General features: G+C 39.8%; 1 protein-coding gene and 1 long non-coding RNA gene across 5 annotated transcripts in view; one reads left to right on the forward strand and one right to left on the reverse strand.

Annotated features, from left to right (window-relative positions):
* Positions 1-12177, forward strand: part of itfg1 (integrin alpha FG-GAP repeat containing 1) — a 145527-nt gene that overhangs the window by 31790 nt on the left and 101560 nt on the right. For all 4 annotated transcript variants that reach the window (XM_069901675.1, XM_069901677.1, XM_069901678.1 and 1 more), the window contains one exon: positions 4950-5044. In XM_069901675.1, coding sequence (XP_069757776.1) covers positions 4950-5044 — 95 coding nt within the window. The remainder of the gene's footprint in view (positions 1-4949; positions 5045-12177) is intronic.
* LOC138744882 (uncharacterized) lies at positions 5845-8436 on the reverse strand. Its single transcript, XR_011345847.1, has 3 exons — positions 8204-8436; positions 7120-7188; positions 5845-6022 (listed from the first exon to the last, which is right to left on the reverse strand). It is a non-coding gene; the product is annotated as an uncharacterized lncRNA (long non-coding RNA).

Genomic DNA, 12177 nt, shown 5'->3' on the forward strand with positions numbered 1-12177 from the left:
GTGGCATGTGTTGTTGCTGCACTGAGGGGAGAAAAACAGAAAAAAGCATTTGATGATCAAGAAGAGGAGAAAAAAGCCTTGTTCACGTGAAATGATGTGAATATCATGTTCAATGGCTCTTCTGTACAGTGAGACTATATTGCCTCTGTTACAGTAACTGAGTCCATCACTAAATTGCACATTTCATTGCTAACAATGTTGCTCCAAAATATAATGAGCAAAGTTAGTCAATTTATGATGCATGCCTCTTTCAGCAGATTGTGTTCTCATTACCAAAGCGAATGAGTTATCTCTGAGACAGATTGTTGACACAGTCATCCACAGTGTGGTCATAGGTGCCAAATATTTGCAAGTAAGAGGGGGATGGGGCAATTACATTTTCTTCTCAGATAGCGATGCCTTGATGTACACTTCAGTGACTGCTGAGAGAAAGGCAGAAGATTTTTTTTAAATTTAGGCATATAGCACAGTAACAGGCCATTTTGGCCCACAAGCCTGTGTGCCCAATTTAGACCCAATTAACCTACACTCCCCAATACGTTTCAAACCGTTGGAGGAAACCTGAGCCCCAGGGAAAACCCATACAGACGCAGGGAGAACGTACAAACTCCTTACAAACAGCATGATATTTGAACCCAGGTCCTGATTGCTGGCGTTGCACTAACCACTACGCCAACAGTTTTGCCCTTAGTTAGAGTCATGGGGGGGGGGGGGGGGAAGAAACAAAGTTTTTTTTACTTCACTAGTGTGGCAAACTGCACCCATACAATCTTGCTATCCCACATAATATGTAAATGTGCAGCTGTTATTCTGTATGATGTAAGCTGTGCCTAATTTGTTACAGGTAATGTTGCACTTCACCAACCATCGATCAGCACCAGTTTCAACACAGTGTGGACTAATGCTTGATGACATAGAGAATCCTTTGAACAAATTCCTTAAGATACTTTAAATAATGAAGTAATGAGAGATTACAGCTACAATGTGCCACAGGTTAAATTAATCTGACTGGAAACCAGAGTTAGAATTGGTTTTAATGTAAACAGTTATTTAAATTTGGGTTCCTCAGCCAATTTGCTTCAGTGTTCATCTTTCAGTGATTTAAAAATTGCATCCCCCTATCCAAAAGCAAAATAATGCAATCCTGAATAACTGAAATAAAAACAAAATTTATTGCAAAACTTAACAATTCTGGTTGCTGGAAATGTATAGACTGTATCTCAATGGCAAAGAGCACTGCATTTGCACATTAAAATGCTAAACTAAACCTTTCAACCAATGCAGACCTGAGAATTATTTTTGGAAGGTTATGCAAACATTCTGCAATCCAAAAATGGGATTCTCTTCTTGTAGTAGATGTTGAGTTGTTAACATGCTGTGAAACAGCACAATAGTGATGAAGACATGTAACTACTACTTCAGTGTTTTGTTGAAATTAAGATTCAGCTTAAAAAACCTAATACATACAAAAATTAATACGGATTAAAGATATGTATATATTCTGTACTATTTGGTGAGCTTTCTGCTCCACTTGTTTATTTAAGCATGACATTTCTTGCATTAATTATTCGTCTCAATAAGTCGGCCTCTGTTCATCTCCACTGTTTGTCCCCAAGGCTTTATTTGCATTTAATTAGGAAACCTAATTTTTTGGGAACAGGCTTGATACAACTGCATACTGGATTGTTACCCATGATTCTAGGCAATAAATTGCTTAGGAACTCCACTGACCTCAATGAGCTCATGTGAAAAATGAACAAAAATGACTGAATAGAAAATAAGTAAATCTCTTGAAAACAAAAAAAATCTATTGGTTCATGTAAACCAGACTATTGAGAATACTTCAAATTTTTCTGAAGAGAGTGTGTTTAGAATGAAGTGATTGTAAGCTACAATTGTAATGATAATCATGTACCAGACCTTTTTGGTCTTTTATTAGTGACCATGGAGACATTCAGTTCAACTCAAGTATGTTTATTTTGATGAGATTTAACTCTAAATTAACTCAATTCAGCTTGTGTGTATAATACTGCCCAAGGACAATGCATCAAAATAACATGTTAACATATTTCTGTGGATTTTTATAAAAATCAGCTTTTTTTTAAATCATTTGCAAAATTTATTGTCCATCCCAAAGTTCCTAAAGAACATGGTGATAAACCAACACCTTGTGCAGCAACAGTCCTTCTGGTAAAGGGCCTCCCATAACACTGCAGGGGAGAAAGTTCTAGAATTTAGATCCAATTACAATGAAAGGGTAGTTTCATATTTCCATGTCAGGATGATGTGCAAGTTGGAAAAGGACAGATAGTATGGTTCCCACACAGCTGCTGCCCTTGTCTTTGGTGGAATTGAGAAGTTCTGTTATTGTCGGTGAGTAATTGTGCATTTGGTGGATGGTACACATTGGGGCCACAGAGGTATTGAATGTTTATAATGGTGAGTGCGGTGGGGAGAGGGGGGGGTTGGGAAATTAACTCAAGATGGAGGCTTTGAGTTTTGCTGTGAGTTTAATATAATATCATGGCATGCCTGCTGCACTGCCATCAAATTAAACGAGCTACAAAGCTCATATTTATGCAGGAAAACACAAGCTGGTGTGATCCTTTCCTACATTTCTCCATTCAGTGTCCAATAAATCTTTCAATTCTCTTTCTTCTGCATTATCACGACCCTGGATTTACTCCAGACACCTCCTCACGCTGGATTCCAGAGACTTCCTTTCTTGTTTATTTTGACTTTTTGCCACTTCTCAAGGCTACTCACAATTAGCATCAACAGTTTTGCATTCAGCTTCCTTCTAAGTGGTCAAGTATCCCGTCATCCACTAGTTTTAACCATTTCTTTCACAGTGGGGTGCCAATCGTGTGGGGGATTACTTTTCCCTGGCTGCACCCCATAAAGGCAAATTAAGTCTATCCATCACACGATTGACTTCAACCTTGCAGACAGTGGAAAGGCTAAGATGTTGGAAAGTGGGTTATTTCCTGGAAGATATGTAAACTTTTGACCTGTTATAGCTATATATTTATGTCGCTAGTTTCTTTGAATCCATTGTGATTCTCAGGATTGAGGGCGGTTGGCTCATTTATGGTAATCTCACTGAATATCAAGGTTAGGTGAATGGACATTTATTAGAGGCAGTTATCTGGAAGTTGTGTAGCTAAAATGTGGATCATTTCTTAACCTATGTCTGAATGTTCATGAGGTTTTGCTGTATTTTGGCATAGTTTGCTTCAGTCACATCATTGAATATGATGTTATCATGGGTGACCAACCCTACTTCTGGCTTTGTGATGAAGCATCTGACATTGATTAGTCCTAGGACACTACCCTAAGGAATTTCTGGAGTAATGCCTTGGGTGATTGACCTTCAAGAGCCACAATCATCTTCCTTTGTCCAAGTCAGCCACTGGAGAATTTTTCTGAGAATATGGAAACATGTCTTTGTGGCCCCATCTACACTGATCCCATTTATTCTCGCCACATTCTCATCAGCTGGCCCCAGATTTTACCTCTCGTCCTCGTAATCAAAACAATTTAAAGTAGCCAGTAAACCTCTCAACCTGTTGGTTGTGGAAGGAAACCCACATGGTCATAGGAAGAATGAGAAACCCTAAACAGACAGCACTGGGGAAATGAAACAGTGTTTGGAGGAGGTGGGACCAGTCCAAACCAGATGTCTATAACTGGATAGGATCGATATCAATGTCCTAGGGGGATTTTTTGCTAGTTCTTTGGGAGAGTTTAAACTAATAGGGCAAGGGAATGGAAATCCAAGCAGAATGACAGGAAAGGAATACAAAAGTGAGAAAGGGAAAAAATAAAATAGAGTACAGAAAAGTAAAATGCAAAAGTCACAAAGATCACTAGACCCTAAAAAGACAATGAGAGGAAGGATCATTTTTCTGAATGTCTAGCATTCAATGAACGTGGCATGAATCATTATAAAGGAGTATTACGAGCCACTTCAGTGTCTTGTTCATGAAACTTGCCCCTTCAGGGTTCTCAAGATGATAACCTCTTTCTTTCAGGTCACTACTGAGTGCCTTTTTGTTTCCCTTATTCCAAGTGAAACATTAGACAGCCAATCCTCTCCTCTTGCATGAACCACAAGGGCTTTGATCAGGCTGAATCACATGGGGTTTTCCACAAGCTTGCCAGCTTGTCCTGTTGCTGGTTGTATCACTCTCTCTCTCTCTCTCTCTCTCTCTCTCTCTCTCTCTCTCTCTCTCTGAGAAAGCCTGTTTGACTCTCTCTGCTTGCAAAACCTCATGACTCTTTTAGAATAGCTCCAGACAATCTGCGGCTCCAACAAGATCTTTCATCTGTTGCCTTTCTGTAAACAAAAATCCATTAGTGAAGTCTCTTGGGCACTCTCCAAAGCTCTTGCAAAGACTGTTGGCCCCGACATGTCTAGCATGGGGCAGAACTCCAGCATTTTAAATAAGATCTGTTTTAACAAACCTTTCCCAATTTATCTCCCAAAAACATATCTGTATACTCTGTCACACTGGCATTCCTGTTGTCACATTAATAAAGGATATCAAATGGGACTTTTGAAGGTCAGCTAGGTTCTGAGGCTTGGATAATGGAGAACATCAGTTATAGGATTCTGGGAATCTTGGGCATAGATGTGTGTAAAAAAAACTGAGCCAGTATCACAGATAGATGACTGACAGCTGAAATAGCTAGTTTGGTTACAAACAGAGAAAAGTTCTGCGGCAGAGTCTCAACCCAAAATGTCAACTATCCCTTTGTCTCCGCGGGTGCTGCTTGTCCCACTGAGTCTCTCCAGCAGCTCATTTTTGCTCCAGATTCCTGCTTAACTTGCATAACTTGATTGATATTATGTATTGATTATGCTGTTTCATATTTAGATCAATATAATTTATTTACATAATTATTTCCAAACACTTCAATAAGTTGAAGATTTATTTCTCCCTCAGATGGAGATGGACAGCAGGAACACTTGCTGCCTGTGTGCATAGATGAGAACTGCCATGAAAGTGCCATTTATCGAACTGTGCCAGGTTCTGAACAGGTACGGCCCCATACATAGATAATTGTTATTAATTTTAAACTGGTGAAGTTTTTGACATAAAGTATAGATAGGTTTTTAAACAATGTTTTGCACATTATTCACGAGAGTTCAATGGATTAACATGTAGGTTAGACAGATAGCAGAACAAAAAAGATTGCTGGAAGAACCAAGTGAGTTAAGTGTCATCTACATTTTGGCAGTACTGCTCTCTTCCTAAATGTGAGACATTTATTCCATGAACATGGGTCTCAGGTCTCCTCTGTGAATTTTGGTATCAGCTTAAAATGAGGTCTTATCTGAAAATCAGCAATGCTTTAAAAAAAAAAGTACATTTGTGAAAATCTGAAGATGATGTGGAATCTCTGAACAAAGGTGTTATGGAGAAAAATAAGAAACTATATTTTCATACAATTTGTGTATGTATATATAATGTATGTAGATTGTATATATGTGTAGTGTGGAAAGAAAGCACAATGATTGATTGCACTAGCAGCTCTGCTTATGTTCACTTCTCATTGCTGACATCATGGCAGCGCTGATCTCTGACTGGGCGCCATTCCCACCGTTGCTCACTATTTCCTGCCTTGCGGATGGTCACCTGCAACGTAGGTCATTGGCCCCTGAGTGGTCTGCACGGTTGCCGTGTTCGTCGGCCATTTTGTGTACAGAGTTACGTCCTGGTTAGTGAGCCGCTATACAACACCACCCCACCCACCCCCCACCCCCACCCCAGAACCAGCAATCAGAGTGTGGAAAGAAGACACATGAGGAGTCGAAGTTGAAGACTAATTTATTGCACTGACAGCTCTGTTTACAGTCATTCTTCGCTGTTGACGTCAAGAGTGACATCATGGCAGGGCTGATCTCTGACTGGGCAGCGTTCCCGCCATTGCTCACTGTTTCCCGCCATTTGGGTGGTCACCTGGGACGCTTATCGGCCATTTTTGTGTAGCGGGTCGCATCCTGGTTAGCGGGCCGCTACAAAAATTTTATATCTTTTAATATTGCAAATTTCCAAACTTCTATACAGGATATTAATAAAGAAAACTTGGCAGTAACAAGAAGATACACGAGTCGCTTGATCAGTGTCAGCTATAAAGAAACAGACTAGGCAGCATTTTCATGTGATGTCATGGATGTACTCTGACAATAAATTTGAAATCTACCCAAGTAATCCTGGTGTAGAGAGGTCTGGTTTTAAAAAAAGTGCAACAAATTTATCCAAAATAGTTGCTAGAGCCCTTGCTTAAATTTCTATAAACCAGCACAGCAGTTTAAAACTCTTGCTTTAACAATGTTAAAGGTTGGTCCCCTCATACGTACAATGCGTCTACACCATCTTTCAAGTTAAGGAAAATATTATACTGCTTTGTAATTTTAATTAGAGTATTGAAACTGCAACTGCAATTCTCAGCAGAATAACAATCTCTCCAAAAAATAGCTTCTTACAAAGATCTAGCTATCTCCAGGACATGAACTTTCTATCTTTGAATATTGAACCGAGTCAGGTATCTATGCAATTGGATTTCTGGCGTTAGCAGCTGTTGTGTCAACCACATTACAGCTAATTCTATTAAAGAACTTGCAATAAAGGGTAAATAATTCTTTTTAATATTTCCAAATATTTTACAGAATAGTTTAAAAATAGATTGAAATGGTAGTGAAATACTGTAAATTCTATATTCAATTTTTAATTTATCATAATTGGAAATGTGTGCCTAGATTTTAATTATATCATTTTATATTGAAAGAATAGCTTAGACTCGAGGAATACAAGAAGCACTTATTTTAAGTACTTTCCACATTTTCATTTGTAAATATCTTTTTAAGTTCATTTCAAATTCAGTTGATTTCACCTGATGTATAAAATAGCAAGTAGAAACAGGATGTTAAGGTGATTTGGAATTATCTTCCTAATCTCCTTGTGGGTAGAAAACAAAGCTAATGACACTTGAGTACAGCTACGGAAGGCAACCAGGAATATTGCCATGGACTGTTTTGTGTTGTGACAAGAAGCCTGCAGAATCTGTTAAAGCATAAAAATCCTAATGGATAAAAAAGCATTTCAAACTCACAAGGGAGATGTCGACTGGTAAATCTTGACATCGGTGAATAATCCAAGAGCAAACGTTTCAGATATGGTCCTATGTGACAAGATAATAAGGAAGAAAGATCATGTGGGTGACGAGAGAACAAGGAAAGCATGGACTCCATAGCTAATCAGGAATAGGTCATGCAGCTGATTAGCATGCAATGGAGATCAATAATAGGACATTTGGATATTGCATCGGAAGACGAGTTGGCCTGAAAAGTCAGACAGTACATTTGGCCCCCGAGAAACAATGGTAAAGGGTAGCTGTAGGTTAAGTTGACCATCTTTGCACAGAGCAGTTTAAGTGATGTGTAATATTGGTGATGGTATTTGTTAAAATAATAGTAATTTGTTCTCAAGATCTTCGTTATTCATATCATTATAAAATTGAATATCTAGAAGGGATTAAAAAAAAGTACTGCAAAGAATTTTTCCAACAGACGGCTGAGTCACTGACAGCAACGAAAGGATTTTTGCTTTAAACTTTGTTCATGCTGAAATTCCAATGCTAATCTTGCTTGCATGGCATTACCGTGGTGATCACCAATAGTTTCACCACCTTACATCTCCAAAATATCAACCAATATTCCATTATGAAACTTTTTTATCTGGCCTACTGGAGCAAGAAATCCCAAACACGAGGATGAGATGCAATGAAAGAAAATTAAATCCTGTAGTCACACGAGGCATTCAGTGAGCGAATAGTTGAAAATGAGTTGAACCAACTGAATTTAATAGAACTCTCACGCACATTTAAATCCCTCCTGGCTCCCGGGACATTTATGACATCAGCTGCTAGGCTGTGGGCTTGCCCTGCACCTGGAGCTCTCACAGATCTGCCACGGACTTGCCCACGACTCCATGAGCCAGTTCGCCTGTTGCGTGGGTGACCCGCCACATGACCCACCCCCCCCCCCCCCCCCCCCCCAAAGAACTGGCATTATTAGGGAGTGTGGAGTCCACAGCCAACACCTCTTTACTCCGTTTGGATGGCCGATGGCGCGCAGTCGCCAGAGTGAACCAACCACATAGTAGTACTTTGTGGCGTCAGAGACTGTTTGCCTGACCTGGAATTGGGCTTCAGCCTGTTCAAATCAGAAATGCAGCTGCGAGGTCCAGAGAGTCGGCAGTTTCAGTGAAACTGCATTCTGCGTGCTTGGGTTGGTCATCATTAGGTCCAAATGCAGTTTGGACCATGCGGGTCACCAATGTAGAGTCGCACGAGGCACACAGGGAGTGAAAGAACCACACAGAGTTGAAAGTGAGTTGAACCAACTGAATTTAATAAAACTCTCACACATGTTTAAATCCCTCGGAACCCGATGATGCTTGCGACTCCTGGGACCTTTATGACATCAGCCACCAGGCTCTGGGCTTGCTCTCAGTCATGTCTGCTGCAGACTTGCCCGTGACTCTGTGAGCTGTTTCGCCTGTTGTGTGGGTGAGTCACCACAATCCATAAATTATTTGTTTTGATTAAGACAAAGCCATGGCAATTTGCAAATTTTAGGCTTGTTTACAGTATCAAGAATTAGTGTTTCTGGGGTTAGATACAATTACATAATGCAAGGATTTGGCTTGCAAGTTGGATATTTTCAATTTAAGAAGAATTTCCATTCACTGATATAGTGTTTAACATTCTGATCTGGTGTCCCTTGCAATCTGTGTTTGATTGCATCGTGTTTCTCTACCAGACACCAAAAGCTAATTTTTTTGTCTTTAATACATTTCAATTTGTCAGTCCGTGTCAAAATCAAATGAAAACAAAATGCTGGAAATACTCAAGGTCAGGTGGCATCTGTAGAGAGAAATACAAAAAATCCTCTGAGGACATAAGAAGAAGAAAAAGTTAGAATTGAACCAAGTTAAAATTGCCAGGAGAACACAATAAGTCATCTATGATTGGATAATTGATTAGTCAGAAATGCTTTTATATTTGAATTTTCCAGGTTAAACTGTCTACAATTGCAACATACTGATGCATGGATAACTCAATACCTGGTCAGAGGAATTGTTGATCCCCCCTTCTCGAGTAAATCCCATTTGGTAGCTAACAGTGAGATGTGAGGAGGAATCAACAAGTCATGCAGACTAGAGGAGGGGTCCTGACCCAAAATGTTGATATATATTCCTACCCATGGACACTGTGTATCCACTGAGTTCATCCAGCACCTTACTGTTTGCTTAAGATTCCAGTATTTATTATTTTCATGTTTCACCATTTGGTGGTAGTTGATCTTTTGATCCAAATAAAGTAATTCTAATAGTTGTGAGATGTGCTTTGTTGACAAATTGATAACATTTCTATTACTTTTGTGTAAAAGTGATGATGCATGGTGTTAATTGTACTATTTATTTTGGATACATGAGAGCCAACAGCTGGAGATACATCAAGCCTGATGATAAAGCTTAAGTTTTCGTAGTTGATTATAAATTTGGAGAAATTATCTCCTGTTTTCATTCAGAAGAATTGCCATACTTTCAGTATGATTAAGAATCATTTTATGCATAAATTAATTGCATTGAAGTTATTTTGGCTTTTAATTTGGTCATTTACCCAGGAAAAAAAAGGACCTAGCAGCAATTAAATTGTCACGCAGATTTTGTTTCAAGCTACATTTTCATACAGATCTATGATGTAGGTATGCAATTGCATGTTTGCAAGAGATTTCAGGTTTATTATGAAATAAATATGCCAAAGATTCCAGTATTATGCTTTCATGCACATCACAATTGATAGTCAGTTGTAGAATCTGTGATTGTAAGTACATACCACCTCATAAATGTTTGTACTGCTTCAATGTGATGATTTTACATCAATTAATCAGTTTGATAACTTGTATTTTAATAATCTACCCCTGTATTTTTAATTTCATTTTATTAGTCATATTAAATACTGTTCTTTATCAGTGTTGAAAATCGATATAATTTATATTGACTGACTCTGGATCAATTTATTTTGCCATTCAATATAATTTTACTGGTGTCTAAATTGCTGAATTTCACATCAAGGTGCTTGTATTACATTCTTGGAAAGTAAAATTCCCTGTGAAAGAAAACTGTTGCAAAACAGTGTGCTTCTCGTAAATAAGATTTTTAAAGTTATTAAATTATTTCAAATTGATGTGCATTCTGATTTTTGTAGTTTATGCATTTTTAAGATCCACTCAAGTGTAAAAAATGAAACTGATATTGATTTTGGTGAAAAATAGCATGTTGAGACAGCCTCTTCAGTATTTAATATAGTAGTCTGTAGTAAGACAATTGGACATTGTGAGTATCCAAGTAAAAACTTTTTATCTAATTCACTTTCATTCCTAATTACTTCACTCATTTTTCTGGCTAATTAACATCGCCTGCAATTTGAAAATACTGAAAAGCAGACCAGTGGCATTTGGATGAACAAAAGTGAACAATTGCCTTATGCAGGGTGCTCAATAAGTAAGCTATGGTTGGAGGGAAAAATGTTTCGTTTTAGATTAATTAGTAGCTAAGAGGTCTTTCATGGCTTGTTTCAGCATCATGCTGAAGAAGATTGAAAAGAGGGTTGGTGCGAGAACGCAGCCTTGCTTCATGCCATTGTTAATGGAGAAGGGTTCAGAGAGCTCATTGCTGTATCTGACCCGACCTTGTTGGTTTTCGTGCAGTTGGATAACCATGTTGAGGAACTTTGGGGGGGACGGATGGCAGTCTCTTCAATCTGAGGCGCCTGCAAGCTCACACCAAGACACAAGAGCAACTTGTCCGTGAACTACTCTTTGCAGATGATGCCGCTTTAGTTGCCCATTCAGAGGCAGCTCTTCAGCGCTTGACGTCCTGTTTTGCAGAAACTGCCAAAATGTTTGGCCTGGAGGTCAGCCTGAAGAAAACTGAGGTCCTCCATCAGCCAGCTCCCCACCATGACTACCAGCCCCCCCACATCTCCATCAGGCACACAAAACTCAAAACGGTCAACCAGTTTACCTATCTCGGCTGCACCATTTCATCGGATGCAAGGATCGACAACGAGATAGACAACAGACTCGCCAAGGCAAATAGCGCCTTTGGAAGACTACACAAAAGAGTCTGGAAAAACAACCAACTGAAAAACATCACAAAGATTAGCGTATACAGAGCCGTTGTCATACCCACACTCCTGTTCGGCTCCGAATCATGGGTCCTCTACCAGCATCACCTACGGCTCCTAGAACGCTTCCACCAGCGTTGTCTCCGCTCCATCCTCAACATTCATTAGAGCGACTTCATCCCTAACATCGAAGTACTCGAGATGACAGAGGCCGACAGCATCGAATCCACGCTGCTGAAGATCCAACTGTGCTGGGTAGGTCACGTCTCCAGAATGGAGGACCATCGCCTTCCCAAGATCGTGTTATATGGCGAGCTCTCCACTGGCCACCGTGACAGAGGTGCACCAAAGAAGAGGTACAAGGACTGCCTAAAGAAATCTCTTGATGCCTGCCACATTGACTACCGCCAGTGGGCTGATATCGCCTCAAACTGTGCATCTTGGCGCCTCACAGTTCGACGGGCAGCAACCTCCTTTGAAGAAGACTGCAGAGCCCACCTCATTGACAAAAGACAAAGGAGAAAAAACCCAACACCCAACCCCAACCCACCAATTTTCCCTTGCAACCGCTGCAACCGTGTCTGCCTGTCCCGCATCGGACTTGTCAGCCACAAACGAGCCTGCAGCTGACGTGGACATTACCCCTCCATAAATCTTCGTCCGCGAAGCCAAGCCAAAGAAGAGTAGCTAAGACAAAATACAAGAACATAAGGAATGTTGTGTATGCACTGACACAATTAAGACTTGGAGATGTGATGCTTTCTCATTCTTTACTTCTATTAGACTAATATACACAGGGTTATATACATGGAAGGGTGGCATCATGACTTGGGCATCATGATGTCCAGCAGAGGGCGGGCTTATAGCCAAGACTCTTTCCCGTGCAATAAATGCTGACTGGGCCCCTTCGAACGAATAAGACTACATCAGGCCCAGGACTACAAGTGAGAATTAGAATACATCTCATGAGTAATT

The sequence above is a fragment of the Narcine bancroftii genome, chromosome 10, assembly GCF_036971445.1.
Source record: "Narcine bancroftii isolate sNarBan1 chromosome 10, sNarBan1.hap1, whole genome shotgun sequence".
Classification (NCBI taxonomy): Eukaryota; Metazoa; Chordata; class Chondrichthyes; order Torpediniformes; family Narcinidae; genus Narcine; species Narcine bancroftii.